The 24987-nt window shown below is 32.3% G+C and overlaps 1 protein-coding gene and 1 long non-coding RNA gene across 2 annotated transcripts; one reads left to right on the forward strand and one right to left on the reverse strand.

Moving 5' to 3' along the window:
* Positions 1-2609: 2609 nt before the first annotated feature.
* LOC125192124 (uncharacterized) lies at positions 2610-4313 on the forward strand. Its single transcript, XR_016128977.1, has 2 exons — positions 2610-2882; positions 2968-4313. It is a non-coding gene; the product is annotated as an uncharacterized LOC125192124 (long non-coding RNA).
* LOC125192123 (cationic peroxidase 1-like) lies at positions 3679-6109 on the reverse strand. Its single transcript, XM_048089585.2, has 4 exons — positions 5839-6109; positions 5130-5321; positions 4881-5046; positions 3679-4188 (listed from the first exon to the last, which is right to left on the reverse strand). The coding sequence occupies exons 1-4, from the start codon at positions 6049-6051 to the stop codon at positions 3803-3805; spliced, it is 957 nt and encodes a 318-aa protein (XP_047945542.1). The 5' UTR covers positions 6052-6109; the 3' UTR covers positions 3679-3802.
* Between the last annotated feature and the right edge of the window lie 18878 nt (positions 6110-24987).

The raw sequence follows: 24987 nt of genomic DNA on the forward strand, positions 1-24987 counted from the left end.
ATACAATGTCAAACCAATTTTAAAAACCGAACTAGAGACCAAATCTGGGCCATTAGATCTAGTTTTTTGATGAGATGTGCTGTTGTGAAAAAATTTTCGGCTTCATTACAAGCCCATTTTACTTCATTATATAGGTTTATTACTTCATTCTGTACGTAATACCTTGAAACTACAACATGTTTTTACTTGCTTCCAATAGGTTTTGAAATGATTTAACATATGCTTCATTCAAATTTATTGACGTGGGTTTTTGCTTGATTAACATTTAAAAATGCAATTTATTCAATTGAGTTTATTACTTCATTCAGAAACGTTATTACTTCATTGGATAAGATTTTTACTTCATTCCTGTAGGACTTCAAATGCTTCTACACATACTTCATTCCAATAATTTATTACATTATTCCATGTGTTTATTAAATCATATTAGCGCCATGGCGTTGGTGATAGATATTGTAGAGAGAAAGAACGGCACGCGACGGCGAAACCACATTTACGTACTAGAATGAAGTAAAAACCTACTGGAATGAAGTAAAAACCTACTGGAATGAAGTAATATATTCTGGAATGAAGTTAAATCTTCGTAACATGTTAGTATGATTTATTTACCTTCAGATGAATTAAAATAGGCTCGTGATGAAGGCGAAAATAATTTATAAATTTCTGTATCTTATCCATAAAAAAGTAGATCTAAAAGCCCTATATATATATATATATATATATATAGAGTCCCATTATCCACAAATCCACTCTTAAAGATCGAACCACCGAACCATACCAAATTAGGACTTTTAGATCTACTTTTTTATGGATAAGATACATAAATTTATAAATTATTTTCGCCTTTATATCTCAATTGATAATAAAATAGAAGTAACATTGGTTAGTGGATAACTAGATTATAAAGTTAGTTTACCCAGAATAGTAAATGTGTAATCAAACATTGTGGAATCCTAAATTGACAATATGCGATATTTTACGGCACCTGGATGGAGTATAACATTTATAACAACCAAAAAAAAAATCATATACCATAATTTTGTAATACAAATTTATTTTTATTAGTATTGGTGATGATGCATTATTAATACTTAATTGTGTCACTAATTTTTAATTTTGTTTGTTATTACTCCCTCTTCCCGATGTTAAATGTGACATTTTTGTTTTTCTGACCACCAATAATTGTCAATATTCACTTTTTATCATGTTTGGTAAAGACATTTCACTAACTCATTCCACTAACATTTTATGGAGTATAAAACTAAATATCCTTGAGTGAGTTGTCTGGTTTTGTGTTGATGTTGGTCTGTTTTGTCACTTTTATAGGTTTTTTGTTGGGACTTTTCGTGGACGGCCTTGTCTTTGTTTTTTAGTTTGTATTTTGCTCTAGATGCTTGGCTTTTGTTTTTCTATGTTTTTCTATGCCTCCCTTTCAGGATTGAGTATTTTTATTTATAAAAAAAATAATAAGACCAGCAATCCTCTAATTTTTATCATCTACTTTTACTTCATAAACAATTTAATAAAACCAGAGCCGATTAAATATGAGACATTGTATCATGGACGGGAGGAGTAATTAATTGTTAGGGTTCTTAAATCAATAATTATGGTATGAAATGAGTGAGCTTACCAAATTCTCTTACTTAAAAGTTCGATTGTGCAATCTAAGTTCTTTCTGTAATTCACTACATTTGAACATCTTGTGACGGGAAAGTGGCCACTTTCCACGATCACCGGACCGGCCAACCCTTACGATGACACACAGTCCACATGCACACTAGTCCGAGTAGGAACTCTCCCTTATCTAGGACCCGAATTCGATTTATAAATTTTGGCATAGCACATTCGATATAGCCAAAACAAATACACGTCATACATTAAAAAAAAAAAATCATTTATGGCAAGACAACATGATTTGCATAAATAAATATTATCTCAATTATACTTTATATTTTTTTCCAAATTTGTACGTAGGATAAAAACGTTCACCTCGTACACTTCCGTCTCCATAAAACAATATAAACTCACTTGGTATTAAGTAACTTGCGATGGATCTTGTCCAATAAAAGATAATAATCGATTTAAATTCAAGGGTTAAATAAAGCGGATGATATACATCCTATCGTCTCGTTCTTTTAAACATTAATTATTTCACTTTAATTAAATTTAGAGATTTAATTATTGAAATTAAATAATCGAGAGATTAAGTAATTTAATAAATCCGAGTATTTATTGAATCAAAATCATACAAGTTAACTTAATTAAATTAAGTCAAGTAAACTTAAGTCCGAACAATTGATTTAATTTGAGTTTAACAATATATTCATGTCAACACAATAATTACTTAATTGTAGCCCAATTATTTAAAAGAATACTCCATCAATTATTTTAGCCCAACATAAACTATATATGTTAGTCCACCCCACAAATTAAAGTCTAAGACCCACAATAAGTTACAAACTTAAAATGGCCCAACAAAGTCCAACAAATAAAAGTAAAAAAGATAGCCTTGGTTCCATCCACATAAAAGCAAAAAGTCACTCTACCACTCAACTTCCATCTTATGTCTCATTCTTTTTCAACATACCCCCCCCCCCCTCCCCCTCCCTTTCTCTTTCTTTTCTCTTTCTTTTTTTTTGCCAAACAAGAGATAGCCTTGATTTTTTCACAATCGGAGGTCCAAACAATAATCGATCGTCCCAAAATTTTAACTGAAGGTAGACGACTCATAAAGCATCATTCTTACCGAATGAGATCAAATTTTAACGGTTCGATATTTCGTTATTAAGTTTTTAAGTGTTTCCATTTCAACAATAGCAACGTCGATTTTCTACATGATCAGATTTATAAACGTTGTCCGATATTCTGAAATTCAAGGGAAGGTAAGCAACTCATATTTCTTCTTTTGACCGCATGATATTAAAATATTATTACTATTTCTCATGTACTCCTTTGCATGGTATCTAGGAGAACTCATTATGAAGTTTTCTGAAAAAACTCCACTTGGCGTGTTGGAGTGACCTTGAATGAAATGATCGCCCGAAATTTATATGATCATTGACTACTATACATATGTCTGTGCAGCTGAAAATGACCATCTCATTTTGCACATTTTTTTATCATTTTGCATATTGTGGAAGAAGTCAACACTATTCCACAGTCCACACATTATTCTACTATTCATGCATTATTTACACTGTTCCATTTACCGTGTACAAATTATTGGCTTGTCCCATCATTTGTAGGAGCAAGCTTCGGGAATTGGAACTTCTTAAAAATGGAGTTATGGTTAAAGGATACAGTACAAGAAAAAGACTTAGTTAGAGAGCTGACAGAGATAATATTGTATGAGAAAGTAGGAACACAAAGAACAGATGAGAGAGTGATAGATGTTGAGATAATGAACTTGAGATGTGTTGCCATTTGGTAAATTGACAGATGTATTGGTGAGGGGAAAGGAAGTAGAAAACAATGCTAAGTTACAACAAACTTGTTGTGCTGCACCAGTATCAAGTAGCCATGGACTAGGATTAGGTGAAAAGGAAGCAATAAGAGCAACATGTTAAATCTAGTCACACATAATCAACTCAATAACATCAAAACTTAGGAAAACTAGAGACTGTAAATTTATCTTAACTATATAATACTAGTATATAATTCAAGTTGGGTGACCAAAGATTAACAACACTTAGCACCAATCTTTATTGATCACTTCAAATAACACAAAATCAAAAACAGAGGAAAAACCTCAAACAACATCCAAATTTAGTGATGACAAAGTCATAACAAAGTGAAAACTATTTTAATTGGTCCTTCTGCAGTTCCTCCTGATCTGGCCGTTGGTGCCGGTAAGGGGGCTAAGGTTTGTCATCTTGACCATGGCCGCGGCAAAGTCATTGAAAAACGAAGCCGAATTGGTCGAGTAGGCTCTGACTTGAGCGTCGGTGGATCCATTATTAAAGAGCTGTTGGTCGGAATGGAGCAAGCCTTTGAGGCTGATGAGATTTCTGTAGTAGTCGTTGTTGAAGGCATTTGGCGTGGCGACGTCCAGCGGAGACAGAGTGTTGTCGCCACCGCTGCGGGGGCAGTTGGCCCTTGTGCTGGTAGCGAACGTCGCGTTTATGTTGGCCTCGTTGTAGATCCTGTTCCGGAATGTGGTGCACCTTGCTTGACCTATTGTGTGGGATCCTGCACTTGGAATTATATAGAGCTGAGTTCTAAAATGAGCGAAAGGAATGTAAGTAAATGCAAACTCTATATATTACTCCCTCCATCTCACTTTGGGAATATCAGTCTAAAGTTAGATTTTATCACTATCGAATCTTTGCAAAATTTCATTTCCTTTAGTTTTACAACGAATTCATAACATAGTCATGACTCATGACACTTATTTTATATCGGACTCGTTTGTACATTCATGAGGTACATATGTGTATGAGCAAAGCAAGTGTTAAAACTTGTGTTATTCTTTCACTCAAATAAAATATTCCCTTATTAGTAAGGTTTACAATACTCCTACAAGATTGACTGATATGGATCGATGTGATTTGGAAGGCAAGTTTGATTCAAATTCATTTGGAAATTCAATCGAAATTAATCATTTTGACTGACTGTTTTCACGTAAATGATAAGTAGAAAGGCGGTAGGAACTTCAAAAAGGAATAGGTATCGTGGGTTAAAATTATGCAAATTATCGAAAATTTAAAAAAATAGATGGAAATAAAACTCAAAGAAACCTCAAAAACGGAATAAAGAGATGTAGAAATAGAAACAGAAACCGAAATGAAGAGGACAAAACAGGAACAAGAGGAATAACTTTGGGTTGGTCCCAGTGGCGGATCCCGACTTGAGAAGTTGAGGGGCGGAAAAAGAGAAATTACCTGAGAGGGCAACCATTTCTCTAGCGGTGAAGCCTTTGTTAGAAAAAGCAGTGATGAGGGCGTTAAGGTTATTGCCAGGACCCGGGATTTGGCTGTTTGCGTTGCTCAAACTTGCAGTGGTCGAGTCCCTTCTTCCTAGTGCGATAGCCCAGCTCGGCCCGTTCAGCTTAATTAAATAACACCAAATATTAGGAAATATTAGTACTAGGAGTATTAGACATGGGATTTATTTAACTCAAGTTGACTTACAGCTACAACGCCGTCTCGGGCAGCTACGGTCAGGATATCAGCACACGAAACGACACCAGGGCAGGCGGCCTCGACTTGAGTCTTGATGTTGTCGATCACCTCGAACCCTCTCAACGAGTTGTTGTTTGGACCGGCGGTCTTTTCACCGGTGAAATTCGCCGTATCGTCCAGTAAAACCGATGCATCACACCCCTATATATATACTCGTATATGTTACTACTATTGAATCACCAACAAACTTTCTAGTGTTGATTAATTGTGTGTGTGTGTTTTTCAAGTTAGGAAGCAAATGACATGTGAACTAATTAAAGTGTGCTAATGAAAAGTCATCGCCCATTTGAAAATTTTATTTTCGTGTTGAATAATTATTATGTCTCTCTACGCATGCACGTAGACATGGTGGGATTAGTTGATGCATGAAAATTAAAAAATGTAAATTTACTTAAAATAGTACTACTTCTGTCCCACTCTAACGAAGCCTTTCCTTTTCGGTTGAAATTTTATGTTGTTATTTTGTTAGTTAAGTGCAAAATAAAGTAAGAGAAAGGGATATAGTAGAGAGAGCCATATTTTGATTTTTAGAAATGTGTAGTTTAGAATCTTTAGATTGGAATATCTTAAAAAGGAAAAAATGTCATTTAGAGTGAGACTGGGAGAGTAATAAATATCTAAAAATAAAAAGAATAATGAGATGCGAATGAATATATACCGCGACAAAGCAGTCATGGAAATGCAGACGAAGCAAGGAAGCCCCCATGCGAGAGTCGCTCGAGACAGCTGAATTTACGGCTGTTCGAATGATGGAAAGGAGGTTAGGGCATGATGATGAATAGAAATTTGAAGATAATTGAGCATTGCTCACTCCAATGAGAAGGAGAAGGAGCATTAATCGAGCCCAACATTGAGGTACTAGAACGGCCATACTCAAGCTTAGTTTCAAAGACAAGAGACTTTAAATTTGTTAAGTAAATATTTCGAGTTGTTGTGATATAAAAAAGAGAATTGCTCACATATTTATAGTGGACGAAGAAAAAAGAGTTGGTGCTATTTTTGTTTGCTATTGGTTGATTTGTATTGTAGCTTTTGCTTCCCTTGGTCCGAGTCAACCTACAAAAAAGCTGGATTTATTTATTTATTATTAATTATTATACCCACGATTGTGAGAGCCATTGAACATTGATTAGTTATCGTCAAGGTTAGTTAATTATTAAATTAGCAAAGTGGCAACTTCATGTCTAAGTAAATGATCCAACCATGTAGCATGAGAATTAATTGGTGAATTATTGTTCCTTTTTAGGGTAGAATTAGTTATGTATATTATTAATCGCATGCAATTTAGATTAATCATATTACCTAATTGACAAATTCAACACATAGTTTCTTAATCGTGCCTAATTTTCCTTGAAAAAGGGTAGGGTTGATGAAAAGTCACAATTACATATATACAAGCATCAAGGCACACTAATTAGTCGAGACATGGGCCTATCTCTTAATACATTAGTACACATAACGCGGTTATTACATGCATGTAGGGAATATTAATTATGTAATTTTGTCAAGAAGTGAAATTGATATTTTGTGTGTGAACATTGTAAAAGTGGAGAATCTTAATTAGTACTCCTTCCGTCTCACTGACAATGACTTTTCTTTTTAATTTATCACATTCAAGATGACATATCACTAAAAACGGAAATTTTTTTATCTCTAATTTATTCTCTCTTTCTTACTCTATTCTCTCCACTTAACACATAACATAAAATCGCATAAAATCGCGTGCCACCAAAGAAAGATGTCATCTTTCTTGGTACGGAGGGAGTACTACATGGGTGGACAATCCACTTAACATATAACATAAAATTGCACAAAATCGCGTGCCACCAAAGAAAGATGTCATCTTTCTTGGTACGGAGGGAGTACTTACATGGGTGGACAAGGACGTAATTTAGATTCCCATGAAATCTTTCTTTGGATGATTTTTATTCCAATGCAGTAGTAATACGTTTAGAGTAAGGGGTATTAAATAATTAATTAGGAGCTGTGGGATATGAATTCGGTAATTGTTGAACCTATATACTTACCACAGATTAGATAAAATGAAGTGAACTATATGTAAAAAGGAATAAAATCCTCTCTCTTAATCATTCATGATTAAGATGTAGAAATACTTCCTTTGTTTCAAAGTAGTCGGGGCGTTTTTTTTTTTGCACGAAATTTAAAAAGTTGATATATTAAAGATTAAAGTGGAATATTAAAATAAGAGAAAGAATAAAACAAGAGAAATGAAGAAAGAATAATTTATGAGAGATGATAAAATTTATAAAAAAAAAGAAGAAAAAAATAACTCAATTATCTTGATACAGTCCAAAAAATAATATGAATCTAACTATCTTGTGACATAGGAAGTATCCATCAAGCCAAACTTTTGTATGTCAAAATGCGTGTCTTCTAGAATCCTATTGGATGTCAGAACATCTCCATGAAATTAAATTTGGCCAAACTTTTTATTACAAAAAGAAACAGATTGTCAAACATGGATACTGATTAAAAAAAAAGTTTACTACTCGTGCAACTAATCTATAAAAATCTTTAAAATTACGTTAATGAATTAGATAAGTAAATATGAAAAGAAAGTGACGTTGAAACGATGTTTACTACGGCTCTTCAGCCTTCGTCAATAAATAGCTGGATATGTCGTTATCATATTTAGTTGATTTTTTCCACACCGTTTTTACTAAATAATTCAAGGAAGATTTGTTGAAAAAATTGTCTATCTCAATAAACATAATCATATTCTATTTTCTGTGGGACCAATTAATGATCTACTCTTCTTTAACTGGGGCCACACGCGCTTTTATTTTCAATACAATTTAGTTTTAAAACTTTTAAAATAATTTCAAATTGATTGTAAAATCATAAACTTTGTTCATCTAATTTCAATTCCATGATCTCCAAAATTGAAAGGATGAATGCTCCTCTAAATTATTATTATTTCCTCCGTCCACAATTAAGAGTCTCATTTGAATTCGGTGCGAGTTTTAAGAAATATAAAAGAAAGTGGGTGAGAAAAAATAGTGGAATGTAAAGTTCATTTTTATATACTATTAGTTTTATAATAGAATGTGAGTGGAATGAGTTAGTGGAAAGTGAGGTGTACCTACAACTTATAGTAAAAGTGAACCGGGACTCCTAATGGCGGACGGACTAAAATGGTCAACCGGGACTCCTAATAGCGAATGGAGGGAGTATATATTATCTCGTTCAGTTTTATTTTAACTTTTTACATTAGTACGGGTAAAGATATTTTTCCACGGCAGCAATTTAACGTGAGCTTCATCATAATGAGTTTTTGAAGATACTAAACAAAATAATGTCCAAAATATGAAGAAATCACAATGAAAATATGCGAGATATGTAGAATAAGTTATTTTAGGAGCATTATTTCTTCCCATGTAAATATCCTTCCTTACTTCTATATTAGATTTACCGTATAAACAAAAACACAATCAATGAAATCTCAATTCATCAGAAACAATATGGTATCAAGATCAGTTTTCGATCTCAATAAGAAAAAGAAGAATTTTCGAACTAAGAAAAAATTCATCATTGTTCGTACCCTTCTCAAACCCTTTAGCCATGATCTCCCAAATTGAAACTTGAAAGGATGAATGCTCCTCTAAATTATCACTATATATAAATCTCCTTCAAATTTATTGAAACTATTACATCAGCATAGATTGGGTTCATACATTATAAAGCATCTTTCGAGTTGCTTGTGTATTTATACATATATAAAGATCAGTTTTGGCCATCATTTTGAATATATATAAGTTTTGAGCAATATCTTGAAAATTTAGAAATTTTGGATGATGGTTATAAAATGTTACATAACGTAAATGCCATTTTTAAAATCATGTAGGCATATATATAACTGTCGATGGTGTGGGGAAAATATTAAAATTGATGACTTTTGAAATCTATGGCCAAATTAATGTTAATACCATTAATAACATAATGTAACCCATGTAACTGCCGATTATTGTGTGATTATGGTATAACTAAATCATTCAATTGAATGATTCATGAGGAATTTTCGATTTATGCGTTTTTTTGACTTTTCAAATCTATGACTAAATGCAATTGATTAAATTATAAACTAATATTCATGTATTATTGTTTACCTAGAAAATGCATTTTTGTTTCTATAATGTATAGTGTAATTTAAAAAGTTTTAGGAATTATTGGTAGCCTTTAGTTTTTGTCCATTTCATTGTAGAATTATCTTTTCAGTGCAAATAATAGATGAATTTCAAAATTAATTCCTTAAAGGATTCAACTTCAGCGGTCGACGACAGGAGTTCTTCTGCAACGGTTAATGGAAACGGAGGCGGTGGAGATATAGTCCTGTAAAAAGCGAAAAGCCGAAAACGCGAGTCGGAGGCTGTGGAGAGAGGGTCGTGTAAGAGACGGTGAAAAGAAAAATAACACTTATAAATCTTATTTTAAGAAATCGCAGAAGCTGATTATCTATAACATTTGGAAGCTAAAATTCTACGTTTGTCGCCAACTTTATTACTACCATAGGTTTCATGCAAAGAAAAACACAAAGTCAATGAAATGGCGAAAGGGAGCAAAGAAGATGAAGAACGTAAAATATCACTTTTTTTTTTGCGCACATACACAAATTAAGGTTGAGGTAAAGAGTCAACATGGTTCATAGGTTTCATGTAAAGAAAACACCCAAAGTCAACTAAATGGCGAAAAGGGAGCAAAGGAGACGAAGAATATAAAATATCACATTCTTTATGCGCACGTACATAAATCATCAAATTGGAGACTAAAGAGGAAACTAAGGCTGAGGTAAAGAGTCAATGATAGTTACTTTCGGGTATAAATAAGCAAGGGAAAGAAGTTACAACGAGTGGTGAGTGTTTTGTTGGGTATTTATTTAACTATTTTATTTTATTTATTTTATTAGATTTATATACTCTTGGTATATATTCCAACATTTTTTTAATCTTATGTAATAATATTGTCACTTATTTTATGTTATTTATTCATAATATTAAAATAAGAGTAAAAAATATTCTAAGTTGTGCACGATGGGTTAACACTAGTATATATAAAACTCTACATTCACTTTTATCCATTTATGAGAAGAATATTTTTGTCACATTATATTTTTTGAGAAAGAATATTTTTGTCGCATTCACTTTTATCCATTTATGAGAAAGAATATTTTTGTCGCATTATATTTTATTTATGTATTCATGTTATGTCTTCCAAGCATTTGTCTAATAATCAAATAAATCTAAATCTTCTGCATAGTAGACTGGATAGTAAAATATGACATCATAGTAGGTGACTTAGTTGCCCTACAAAAGTAATAGGCTCTATCTATCTATCTATCTATCATGAGATGTTGCAGTGTCTTTCCGAAAGTTTTCATGTCTTAAGAGACTAATAACATTGATGTGGTATAACACAGAATTTATCTAACAGTGAGACACGTCTTTGTTGTTATTTATTACAAGACGAAGTCTCGATGGTTGTTATTTTTTAATTTTTGTATATAATATTTGAGTGCATGATATTAATTATGCATTACCATGATGATACGCTCGGATTTTGCACTGTTTTAAGGTCCTTATTTGGTCTGTTTTCTATGTCTAAATCGCAAATCATGTCCATATTTTACATGTTTTATCTATTTTGGTATTTTGTCATATTTTGTGATATAACACAGAATTTATCTAACAGTGAGACACGTCTTTGTTGTTATATATTACATGACGAAGTCTCGATGGTTGTTATTTTTTAATTTTTGTATATAATATTTGAGTGCACGATATTAATTATGCATTACCATGATGATACGCTTGGATTTTGACTGTTTTAAGGCCCTTATTTGGTCTGTTTTCTATGTCTAAATCGCAAATCATATCGCAAATCATGTCCATATTTTACATGTTTTTATCTATTTTGGTATTTTGACATGTTTTGTGAGAATTGTGCATATTTGAGCTAAAAAGATAGGAAAAAGTCGAAGATGGAAGTACGGAGCGTTCAAGACGGCCAGCGGCCCGCTGCGTGTGTCGCAGCGACCGCTACTGTCCGCTCCAGAGAAAGTTGTGCTAAAAATCTGAAGACGCCCAGCGACCGCTGGGGAGTGCGCAACGACCGCTCGAGAAACTCCCGAAGCCACTGGACTAATTTGCAGCGACCGCTACACAAATGGGCAGAAGCTACAGACAACGCACAGCGACCGCTGGCCAAGGTGCAACGGTCCGCTGCGAAAAAACGGCACACGAGTTGACCTATTCTCTCTCCAGATTTTACCAAAATTAGCCATCTTTTTCCTTCTATCAATAGGATTCGACTCATTCACTATATATACCCCCTCAAACCTCTTCATTAGACACATATACATACTTTACTTTTCCCGCTTTTTGCCTCACAATTCTAGAGCATAATATCTGAGAGTTCTTCGTTGTGCAAGAGGTTGAAGACGGATTCAAGTGAAGATCAAGGCTACAAGGATTCTACCTTTGGGTTTCATCGCTTTAGTTCTTATTTACTTTGTTTTCCCTTCATACTATATTTTTAGATTATTCTATCATGTGTAACTAAATTAATAGGATTCTAGGGATGTGTTAGTAACGACTTTGGTTATATAATTCCTTTTTCTATTTAATATCCGTTTTGTTTTTACTTCGTTTCTTCCTTAAGTTGTTCCGTAACACTGCATGTTTGAGTGACACATCCGATGCAGATTTAATATAACTTGCTAAATAATCGTGAGATGAGGTTGGCGAGTTAGATCCACTTAATACGCACTACAATTAGCTTCCCTTAAAACGACACTGTTAATTGAGAGTGAGGACTTTTCAAGGGTCTTAGGAGCTTTTAGGAGTTACGATCTAGGATTGACAACCCTAGTATTAGTAATCTACGCTTGTACCGCATGGGCATAACTAGTGTGACTCGTTCTATTGAAGTATAAACCGTGCTAGGGTATTGTAGATGGAATTTGTATAACCATAACAGTGAACGCGCATCCCTGGAATTCTCTTATCTCATATATTTTTCCTCTAGTCTTACTCGCAATTAGCTATTTACTGCTTTCTGTTTTCTTGTTTTCAAAAGTTCTCCAAAACCCATTGTTTCTCCAAATAGTAGAAGAAGCTTAGTAGAAGGTAGCCAGTCAGTGATATTATTACCCTGTATACTTGCAGGTATTTTTAGTGCTAATAATAAATGCATCACATGACTTATCAATATGTGTGGGTTTCTCGCAACCCAGGAGAGCAGATATCGTGAGTAGTAGTAGTAGTTAATGTCTAATGATGTTAGGATTGTTATTACTTGAATCGTGTCTCGAGAAAGTTTGGAGAGCTGATATCGTGAGTAGTAGTAATTATTGTTCAGAAACTCGGCTGTATGATTTTTTTTTTATGAATAATAAATACTCCATACGTCCCACTCAAAATGTCCACCTTTCATTTTTAGTTTGTCCCACTCATGATGTCCACTTTCTATATTAAATAAATCCCTCTTTCGTCTTTCCTCATTGAAATATTCAACTATCTTTTTCTCTCTATTTACTTCAGCTAACAACTCCTTCTAAACTCTCGAGTCATTCAAGAATGTAGATATCTTGAGTTGGACGGAGGGAGTACTCCATTTGTCCCTCATTAGGGATCTCATTTCTTTCATATGTGAGTTTTAAGAAATGTCAAGGGAAGTTGTTGGAAAAACATGTAAGTCTCACATTTGTCCCTCATTAGGGGTCTCATTTCTTTCATATGTGAGTCTTAAGAAATGTCAAGGGAAGTTGTTGGAAAAACATGTAAGTCTCATTTTTATATACTTCCTCCGCCACGGCTAAGATGATACATTTTTTAGTCAGCACGATTTTAGGAATTGTTGGTTAATGTAATTAATTCGTTAGAGAAAGAGCGGGTGTAAGTATAAAATGGAGAGAGAAAGAGCGTGAAATATGTAATTGGAGAGAGAATAAAATGGTTGAACGTATTAATTGGAGAGAGGAAGTTGCAAAAAATATAAATGTGTCATTTGATTGAAAGAAACTAAAAAGGAAAGGGATAAATTCTTTATCGATACAAATAATATTTATTGAATTACTTTAATTAGAGCACAAAACATTTGTGAAAAAACAATGTTGATTACAATTTTATATGATAAACTAATTAAAAATATGACAATATTTAGTTTAGATTTGATGATATGGTTGTTACAATTATATATTAATTCTATATGCAGGGATGTAATCAATTGCTAACTAATTACCAATTCCAAATTGAGACCAATTTTCAACCATTAGATTAGAAGATCTTGTGGTTAATATAATGTCAAGTGTAATATATTTTAAATTTAAATAATTATTAATTAAATTAAAAAGGTATTAATGTCAAATCCTATATGTAGTAATTATAACTAACTACTTTCTCTCTCCTCAAAATCATCTCAAATCTTTAAATTTACGTAACTCTCTCAATTTAAATTATTTTTTCGCAAAAAATATATCAAATTAAAGATAATTTAATAAAGATTCCAACGAGATCTCAATTGCATATGTTCCGACGATGTTCGGGTGATGAAATTTGATAAATTATATTTCAATTTTCGTACATGTTGATAACAGCTTTTATCAACAAATGCAACAAAAAATCTCAATATATTGTAGGCAAAATCTCAATATTATGCATGTACAATCTCAATAAAAATGTGTTGATATTTTCTTGTCCTTGTATTGATATTCTAATGTCATATTGTTGATATTTGTAATACACAATGTTGATATAAAAAAACACCCACGAAAATTATCATATGATAACATAATGACGATATTACCCTTTTGTTGATATTTTGTCTACTATTTGAGATTTGTGAGCTTTAATCTCATCCACTCATTTTAAAATCCAAGGGTGGAGATTTAGTCTTGATTTTGGATTAGTATGCTATAAGCATTAGAATAAGACCCTCTATACGCATATCTAAAAACTTTAATACTCTTCATTACTAATAATTTGTCATCATTTGATCCGATGCGAATTTTAAGAAATGTAATAGAAAATGGGTTGAGAAAGTTAGTGGCACGTGGATCCTACTTTTATAATATAAATTTTACAATAAAATATAAATGAGAATGAGTTAGTGAAATGTGAGGTCCACTACCAAAAATGATAAAAATTAAAGGTCAAATTTTGAGAGACAGACATAAATGGAAATAAGTGACAAATTTTTAGGAACGGAGGGAGTAATATTTTTCAAAATGGTTTAATATATATTTTGATCAAAATATATCAAATTATTTTTGAAAATATTAATGTTTTTAAATATATTGTTAGGCAAGATTGTCAGCTATAGTTGCCCTGCCACCTGCCAGAATCTAGGGAAGCCGAATGGCTACCCCAAGTGTCGCTACCTGATCGCGAATATGGACCTGCTAAGCGCCTAAGGTAGCTCTCACCCGGCTGGTCTCCTGTTTTGTCTCCTACTTAACTTTGGCTTGCCCATTCCGCGACATGCAGCGCCAGCACAAGCCCCTGCTGCACGTCATCGCCAAAAGTGCCATTGTCGTCGTTATTCACGTTCTTGGCATTCTTTCCAAAGTATTAAATAAAAAACAGCAAACACAAACCAAATCAAGAAAAACATACGCTCAAGCAATTCAGATAACATGAAATTAATTCAAATAATCAGAGCCAAAAAATTGCTATATTACAATTTGTCTGGTTACGGTGCCCCTTGCATAACGAAACACTTGCAATATAAATAAATCAGACATACAAATCTATACGACTGATTATTGGATTAAGTGATTCACATGCAAAACAGTTAAATGCATACAAGGACACACATATGTCACAACCAAAGAACTAAAACCCTAATTCATGAGAATCTATACGGTTTAGAATTTACTAATTTGATTCAGCAAATAATTGTGGATTGCTTGCGCCTTCTCCACACAAAGATGTTTGTACTCGACCACGAATATTCCAATTCGTTTTCTGAAGTCAATTTATGACCTTTGAAAGGGCAAAGCTTGTCAAAAAATCAAAATGGCTTGACTAGAAAAGAGACACTCACTTGAGCTCCAAGAAGAGCCGAAGAAATCGTCCAACCCTAGAGAGAAGGGGACGAAAGTTATGTGGTTTGTTATCCGTTGTGTAATGTCTAGTCCCCTTCATAAAGAATTATTATTGGACAGATTGGGATCCATGTAAGTTGGATTTGGGCTAAACCGGTTGGACTTTTACGAATTAAATTGAGCTTCATTTTTATGCAAAGCCAACAAAATATTATAATTAGTCACTATAGTAAAATAATATTGTTTGTCCGTCCAATCCCAAACTACAAGTAATATGTGATTTGATCTTTAATTTATTTCTTTTCATTTAAGATATAAATATTTGTCAATTAATTAAGTCTGCTATTTGACTTTAATTATTACTTCGTCCTTGAAAAGTATGAACATTTGGTTCGGCATGGATTTAAATGTATAATTGATCAAGTAAGAGAGAGAGAGAGAGAAATGGTTAGTGGAGAGTGACCTCCACATCATTAGTAGTGTAGTGTAATGATATAAGTTGTAAATAAAATGATGTGTAAGGGCAATGTGTTGTTTAACTACTCTAAAATTAGAAAGTTCATACTTTTTCAGGGACGGACTAATAAGGAAATAGTTCATATTTTTCAAGGACGGAGTAAGTATCTTTTTACAAGAGTAGTCTAGTTCGAAAATAATATTTAATATTCGTGGAATCCAACCAATCGGGTTTCTGAATAATAAGACTTATATTTTCCGAATACCTCTTAAAGATACTATTGAGCATTACTCTCCGAGGATACGATTAATTGTAATAACAATACTAGCACCACTAGACATTAATTATCACTACCCAACATATTAGGATTTTCGGAGCAACGAAAGACTTACATCTTTTAATATGCCAAGGCAATGAAAGAACCAATATTGTACACTTAATTTTATTTCAACAATGATTAAAAAATAACAATCACCGAGACCTCTTCTTTTAGTAAATTGTCAAGTAAGACTTATCTCACTACTAGAACTGTTCAGTGCAATACTACACCCAGCATCGCTAGTTTCCTGCAATACTACAACCAGCGTCGTTGGTTTCCTAAAAAGGAAACTTGCGGACTGAAACTGCAAACTGCCACGATTATGTAGCCAAAGTCTATCTATGTTGTGAAATTCAATTTCTCTTATGCAAAGAATGATTGTGTTACCTACTGTGAGCATCGTTCACAACCAGTCTATTAAGCAGAGAATTAAACTCCCTCCGTCCAACTGAGATGACTCACTTTTCTTTTTGGTTTGTCTCAACCAAGATGGCTCATTATTAAAAATGGAAACACCATCTCTACTTTATTCCTTCTCTCTTACTTTACTCTCTCCACTTAACACATAAAATAAATTTTCATAAATTCCTGTGAGCCCAAGGAATGAGTCATCTTCCTTGGAACGGAGGGAGTACTATTTTGCATTTTTTACATTTAAATGTTTGAGAAACATCTTATAAATTCATAAACACACATAATATAATAAAATTACTTCTTCTCTTACGTCTTCTCACCTTGGGTAAATGAGGATTACAGAGTTTATTCTATACACTAATTGCGCAACCTACTCAAAACGTGATTATTCTTTTTTCTTTTCTTTTTACCACTGGTGTACCGAATCGCCTTTGGCGGTATCCGACTATTCCTGTTCGATCGGATTTGCGGATTAAGGCCGAAAGTCTCCCAACAAGTAGAGGGGTTTAAACCCGTGACCTCAAAGTCACCACGGCTCCGTGCTGCTCCGTTGATGCAACATGTTATTCTTTATACCAATCATAAATCCTTAATTGACTCAAATAGAAGACTAGACATGAGATACAGGACATCTTTTAGAATGCATTGGAAGTGTTAGCCTCCATAAAACTATTTTTGTTAAATTCCCTTATAAATTTTCGAATTTAACAACTTTACAACTTTATTCAAGTCAATTTTTGCCTTGTTTGTAGATCTAGGCATATGAATTTGATCATGTTTGTCCAAACAAAAATTCATCTTGGAGTTCGTGGGAGAGTTCAATTTGATAATATCCTCAAGAGGTATTTAGAAAAGAGTTTTATTATTCGAAAACTTAGTCGATTGGAATTTATTTTACAAATTACTTAAAATTAATTAATAAATAAGTTATCTCTTAAACACATAAAATAATAAATTAAAGAGGAAATCATGAAATATGCCTAGTTTGAGATTGGGTGGACAATTAATATTATTCTACTGCAGTGGCTTATTATAATATTTTGATTGGACATAAATTAAATTGAGTCTCATTTTAATGAATTAAAGTCCAAAAAATTTGTCCCAAGTCCACATCCATTAATCTTGGATATTGTCATAATAACTCTTTATAAAGAAGACTAGATATGAGACCAAGCAAGGATTGCTCATAAATTTTGTTCCTTCCCCCCCTAAGTTGGTTGAAATTTTGACTCTCTCCAGTGCTGGAGTCATGTCTCGTTTCTAGTCTAGCCCTTTATTGTTTGATAAATTTTAGCCACACAAAGATCAAACTTTGAGCTCGTGAACTAATTACAAGTTTTATGGTTGAGTACGATGAATATTACGTGGAGAAGTCGCACGCCCTTCAATTTGTTGAGGAATTCGTTCAGTAAATTTTAAGCCGTAGAATTCACTATTTATGATTTAAATTCTTATTTATAAATTATTTGCGTTCTAATATACTACTCCCTCCGTCCCGGCTAAGATGACACATTCCTTAGCCGGCACGAGATTTTAGGAGAAATGGGTTAATGTGTTTAATTGGAGAGAGAAAAGGTGGGTGAAAGTATTAAAATAGAGAGAAAAAAAGGTGAATATTTTAATAGTTGTGAGTAAAAGTTGTTGAGTGTATTAATTGTAGAGAGAAAGTTCCAAAAAAGGAAATGTGTCATCTTGGTTGGGACAAACTAAAAAGGAAAACATGTCATTTTAAGCGGGACGGAGGGAGTATTACATTATCACATAAATATATTTGTTTTTATATCTATTGTATAGGCAGATCTTCTTTGTACATGATTCACCAAACCCCAACAATCATTAATTTTTATCGTTAAAGCAATGAAGCTTGTGATTGATTTGTTTACTTTGGTAAGATTTTAAATTTCATCATTATCAAGTTAACAATATAAGTTGGCGTATCTGACTAGTATATGCTCCTTATGTCTGAAATATTTAGTTTTAAGCAAAAGATTTTATCCAGTAATATTTTGTGAATTAATGAATAAAGAGTAAAATAAGAGATAGGAAAAAATAGAGATCATGTTAATTTAATTTCAGGAAATATTTCATTTTTAATTGAACAACTCAAAATAAAAAATGTTTCATTTTTAATAAAACAGAAAATAATATAGAAAGTAGTAACTAAATACACCTAATAGAAAACTACATGCTACAAAAGCTTTCCTTACTTCTTAGGATTTATTTTTTAATTAAAGTTTTTTATACTTAGATAAAAATTCAATACCCATGAAACTGAAGTTTTTTTTTTGTTTTTAATATTTTATTTTCCTGTTCTATCAAAAAGACTACTACTTCTCCTTTAAAAATAGCATTTTCATTGTGATTTTTCCTTTAAAAGTAGAAATTTTTTTATGTTAGATACATTTTTTTTCTCTTTAATATGGTTGGATCCATTTTCCATTAATAATGTTTGAATCGTTTTTCTTTTCTATCTTTTTCGTACTTTACAAATTGAATATTTGTGGCATTTCATAAATTTCTAGTTGTGAAGGATGGAGGTAGTGCATTAACGCTAACAATGTCTAAATTCATGGCGTTTTTATAAAGTCATTTTGTTAGCATTTTAATAGATTACAGACATAATTTAAATTTTAATAGAATATTAATTAATTGATATGCATCGAGAAATGAATTTTTTCCATCTTTAATATTTTTATTTTATTGGAATTTTTTATGCATATGAAAATTCATTTTAGATTTATATAATGGAAGTTTTCTTCAATCTTAATAATTTTTTTTGCTTTGAAATTTTAGTTAATTTTTTTTATATGTCATTAGAAATATTAAAAAATTAATACTCACTCCGTCCCACGAGAATATGTACTCTTGATTGGGCACGAATTTTATTACACAATTGATAAAATAAAAAATAAAAATATTATTAGTAAAGAAGGTGTCTCATCTCCTTGAAAAAAAGACTTTCACTTTTTCATAGTAAAACCTTTATACTAACAAATTTTAACCCTAACTTTCACTTTTTCCTAGTAAAACTTTTATGCTGTAATTCCGATTCGAGGCAGCTATTCAAATTAATTGGAACAGTATAAATATAAGAGATATTGAGACTTTAATGGAGTAGGCATGTAATGTCCCTTTATTTGACATTATACCTAAATGTCTTTTTTATTTGACATTATACCTAACTTTGAACCACAAATCAACTAGGGTGGAATTTATCAATTATTATCGAATAAATTAAGCTGAGTCAATATTTTGAATTTTATAGAACGTAATTTTCATCTAACTTTAGTCCTAAGACAAAATGATTGCACCTACTGTTTTAGATTTATTCCTTACTAATTAATACACGTGTATAATATGCGCACTACTGAGTTCACAGTCTTCTCGATATTGTGATTTATTCACGATCGTAAATAATAAGAGTAAAGGCTAAAATTGGTCCTGAACATATGATCATTTTATGTTTTTGGTCCTAAACATTATCTTTTGGATTTTTTGGTCCTGAACATATGAAAATTTGATCATTTTGGTCCTCCGTCAACATTTCCGTTAAAACTAACGGTCAATGGGTTTAATTCCGATTTTGACCAAATTAAACTTTTAATTCTGATTTATTACTCTCTAATTAATTCCCTAATTATTTTTATAAATTAATTCCCTAATTCTCTCAATCTCAAATTAACTCTGTAGAGAACTAATCTTCTCAATTTCTCAACAAACAATCCTCCAATCCATATCTACACAAGTGTTTGGCAAAGAGAAATTAAAGAGGGGGAAGTGAAGAAGAGAATGGAGTTGTTTCCGGCACAGCCAGACCTGTCTCTGCGGATCAGCCCTTTAAACAGCACCACCTCATCGAGCTGGAGAAGAGGAGGGGAAGAAGAAATGGATTTGGGGTTTTGGAAGCGAGCTCTCGAGTCAAGAGCCTCCCTCTCTTCAATGCCCAAGCCCGACCTCAACCTCTCTAATCCAGCCAGGGTTTCCGACACCACCAACACCTCCGCCGCGCCCCACCACCTCCTCCACGGCGACTTCGCCCATCCGCAGCTGGGAGAGGAAGTGAATTTGCTGAGGCCGATTAGGGGAATTCCAGTGTACCAAAACCCTCTTTCTTTCCCCTTCACACCTCATTATCACCACCATCAACAGCAGCACCACCACCAACGGCAACATCATTTGGAATAATCAAATTTGGAATTGAGAAGATTAGTTATCTGCAGAGTTAATTTGAGATTGAGAGAATTGGGGAATTAATTTATTAAAAATAATTAGGGAATTAATTAGGAAGTAAAAAATCAGAATTAAAAGTTTAATTTGGTCAAAATCGGAATTAAATTCGTTGACCGTTAGTTTTTAACGGAAATATTGTCGGAGGACCAAAATGATCAAATTTTCATATGTTCAGGACCAAAAAATCTAAAAGATAATGTTTAGGACCAAAAACATAAAATGGTCATATGTTCAGGACCAATTTTGGTCTTTACTCAAATAATAATCTATCCGTCCGCCATTATTTTTCTTTGATTTTTTTTTCTGCTGATATTTGCCATATTTATTATTTTCTATTTTTCATAATAAAACTTACATTCCACTAACTCATTCTCACTCATATTTATTGTAAATTACTCCTTTCGTCCCACAAACTTTATCACATTTTTATCCATTTCCGTCATTTCACAAAATTTGTCAAATTTCACTTTTTACCATTTTAGTAGTAGAATCCATATTCCACTAATTCATTCTCATTCACATTTTATTATAAAATTAATATATAAAGTATGACTCACATTCCACTAACTTTCTCAAATCACTTTCCATTATATTTTCTAAAACCTGTTTGGTTAGTGTGACAAAATTTATGGGACGGAGAGATTAATATAAAAAAGTAGGACTCACATTTCATTAACTTTTAAATCCACTTTCTATTACAGTTCATAAAATTCATGTCGGATCAACTTGTGCCAAATATTTACAGTTCATAAAATTCATGTCGGATCAACTTGTGCCAAATATTTACAGGCGGAGAGAGGATTTATTATATACAAAACTCATACAATCGCATATATAAATGAAAAATAAGTTTCTTCAAAAATATCATATTACCCATAAATAATACACCACCGTGGCAAAGTTATGATTTTGACATTGGAAATCCAAATTTCTGTTAATAATTATGAAAATTTTCAATGTTATACTCTCTCCGTCTGCTATTAGGAGTTCGATTTATGGATGGCACAAGTTTTAAGAAATGTTAAGAAAAGTGGATAGAAAAATGTTAATGGAATAGGAGTCTCACTTGTATATATTAGTTTTAAATGAAATGTGAGTAATGAGTCCCACTTGGAATAGGAGTCTCATTTATGGTAAAAATGAATCGAGACTCCTATTTACATACGAACTAAAATGAAAAATTGGGACTTCTATTTGTGGACAGATGGAGTAGTTATCAAAAGCAACTACACAATCGGCATTAAAAGCTGCGCGAGAGAGAAAGATGAATAATGATAGAGAAATAATTAAATGCAATAGAAACTCGAGATGAATATGATCACGAATTTATGTCGAAATAACTATTGTATATATTTTTGGAAAAAATGGCACAACTTTAAAATTAAATTTACACTTTTATGAGGCTAAAATTATTTTTATTGTTAGATAGTAAAGATGATTACTTTATGATCCTAATTTATAAATATTCACACTTATTTATATAAATAAATAATGCTGAGGTGTGTAAATCTATTGTACTTAATATATTTGTGATTTTTAAATTAAGCAAGTTATTAGCTATGAGAAAATTAATAGAGATATGTTGAGAAGGCACTACGAGAATTGTTGAGTACAAACAAAAACAAAAGGTCTCAAGTAGATTGGGGTTGGATATAAATTATATACACCTTCCAACTTCTCTTAGACTCCCGATGTGGGATGTGTTTGTACTCAACAAACCTCCTCCTCAAACAAGATCACATCGGGAACAGACAGACGCAATCGACACATCGAGACATTACGGGCCCGACTAGAACATGAGTCATCCTAGGTCCTACTTGATCTGGCTCTGATACCACTTGTTCGGATTGTCGACTGCAACAGACGTTTGATATTGTCCGCTTTGGGTCAAGCCCGCACGGATTTGTTTTTGGGTCACTCCCTCGATGTGTCGACTGTGTCTGTTTGTTCCCGATGTGATCTGGTTTAGTGGGAGGTTTGTTGAGTGAGGCCATTTTGAAGCGCACAAAAATAAATTCGTGCGTGTTTGACCCAAAACAGACAATATCAAACGTCTGTTGTAGTTTACAATCCAAACAAGAATTAATGCATAATTGGTAAAGTAAGAGAGAGGAGGAGAAGGGTAGTTAAAGTAGTTTAGTGGATAGTAAGACATACATTATTATTCCATAGTTGTATAATTGTAAATAAATTAATGTATATGAGTAATGAGTTAGAGATAACTTTCCATAAATGGGAAATGAGCTATTTTATAGGACAGACAAAAATTAAAGTGTTCTTATTTTTATGGGACGAAGGGAGTACAAAAAATGAATGTAGATCAATAATAAAAATATCAAGTTATTTACCTATAAATACACGAACTTCTAATATTTTCTGATTTTTTTCCTAAACTTATATTTTTTAATGTAAATACATGAATTTAAAATTTTCTAATATTTATTGTTAATTATTTCTTTAAATTGCATCTGACGTGTTCATCGGAAGTGCGAACATGACAAAGAGCATTGAGTATTAAAACAACGTCAAATTGTGAGAAAATGGAATTTAAAATATTAAAATAAAACAAATTGCTCCCGAAAAGGATTCAAACTACAGACCTCTTAATGGTAAGAAAACGTGTCACCCAATGCATGGTATCTATAAATATATAAAAGGAGAGTTTTGAAGATATTTGCAAAACTGCCATTAGGAATATTATAATAAAATAAAATGAAATAAAGACTTCATAATCATAAATTATTAGTAATTATATATAACTGCTATGTAGTTGGTTTAGTGGAGTAGTGGAGCACATGAAATCTTCCTATAAGTATTTTCTTTCATGTAATGTTGACGAAAAAGAAGAAACTACATTGAATACTTGTATGTAGTGCAATCGATATGGTAGCTCAAAGATCATTCGGGGAGAAGGTTAGGTTTTTGCCTCTTTGTCTATGTGAAATTATTTCCAGTTCGTTCTCCGAGTTTGCTCATGCTTTGATTACTTTCCTCATTGTTTTCCTCTTCTTTGCTCTTCTCTGGTGAGCAGCCTCAAGATCACACATTAACGAGGATGAATTTCTTATGCACAATTCTCTGACTTGGTGTCTCCATAGACAAATTGGAATAGATTGTTTGGTATATGGACACGGAAAATTTCTATAAAAACCAATTCTATTAATCAAAAGTGTGTTTCTTTCTTTGTGCTTGATATGTGTATGGGGGCTCCGGGGAGAGAGCGGGTAGGGAAAAAGGAGATAATAAGCTAATGCGGCGATTGACGACTATGAATGGAGATTGTTTTTTTCCGGTAGATAAGAAAAAGTATGAGAAGTGATTTATTCCAATGGATAAGAACATCTCCAAGGGCAATTGAAAACATATTTTCCAGTATGATTAAGCCTTCAATAATAAATGTTTGTTGAAATTGCAATATACAATGTATAGTTGATTTTAATTTGAAATTCTTACATGTAGTGGAGGCACATTGGCTGATGGAGAAGATGGTGCCAATGTAGGACAAGGAAAGTGCAGGAGACGACCGGTGAAGATAAAGGGTACTCGAGATAGGTGGAGTCTAGGTGAAAAGTTTAAACATTGTTTTTGTATGAAACATAATAGATGTAACAAGCGCTCGTGGATTTATGTGATGTATTGGATTAATGAAATAAATTTATTTGTTTAATTTAACAAATTATATTTTTGAATTTGATGAAATATATGAATGTAGATTATATTTTATTTATTTATTTAATATATAGTTCGTTATTGTAATTTTCTATGATTATTATATATTGTATATTAGGAGTACTAATTTCATACCGATGGTGTTTTGGCTTTGAATTGCACTATGAATTGCTAAAATGGAATATATTTTTGTAGTAAGTAGGTAGTATATATCAAAATATTTCTGTTTAATATGCGTCTTTGTTGTTTTAATATTACTATAATTTTAAATATTATAATCATGCTCTGAACTTAAACTGCTGGGTTTAAAATTTTACTTACATTACCCTAAAATCGAAATTATAATTATTAATTGTGATTTAGTTTATTATATATATTTTTTATTTTCGCACTTATTATTATACCAACATTTCTATTTAATTAAATTGTTATTAGTATCAAACATATAAATTCTAAATTACAAAAATATAATAATTTATATTTAAAAAAATTCTATTTGTTGTGCATAGCACGGGGGAGATACTAGTTATAAATAATTTTGTAGTGTTTGTGTTGACCAAACGGTATAAAAATAATGTGTACATTATTCTCGCTTTTACTCTTCTAGATATCTGCTTTAACTATTTATTAACGGTTATTTTTAAAATGAGTGCAAAAA

The sequence above is a fragment of the Salvia hispanica genome, chromosome 4 (assembly GCF_029641045.1).
Source record: "Salvia hispanica isolate PSC_SH4W2 chromosome 4, Shi_PSC_v1, whole genome shotgun sequence".
Lineage (NCBI taxonomy): Eukaryota > Viridiplantae > Streptophyta > Magnoliopsida > Lamiales > Lamiaceae > Salvia > Salvia hispanica.

Coding starts and splice junctions, on each gene's coding strand:
- LOC125192123 (XM_048089585.2), bottom strand. CDS start 6,051: ATGGCCGTTCTAGTACCTCAATGTTGGGCTCGATTAATGCTCCTTCTC. Junction 5,047..5,129: donor CCCGAGACGGCGTTGTAGCT/GTAAGTCAACTT, acceptor TATTTAATTAAG/CTGAACGGGCCGAGCTGGGC. Junction 4,189..4,880: donor AGAAATGGTTGCCCTCTCAG/GTAATTTCTCTT, acceptor TTCCAAGTGCAG/GATCCCACACAATAGGTCAA.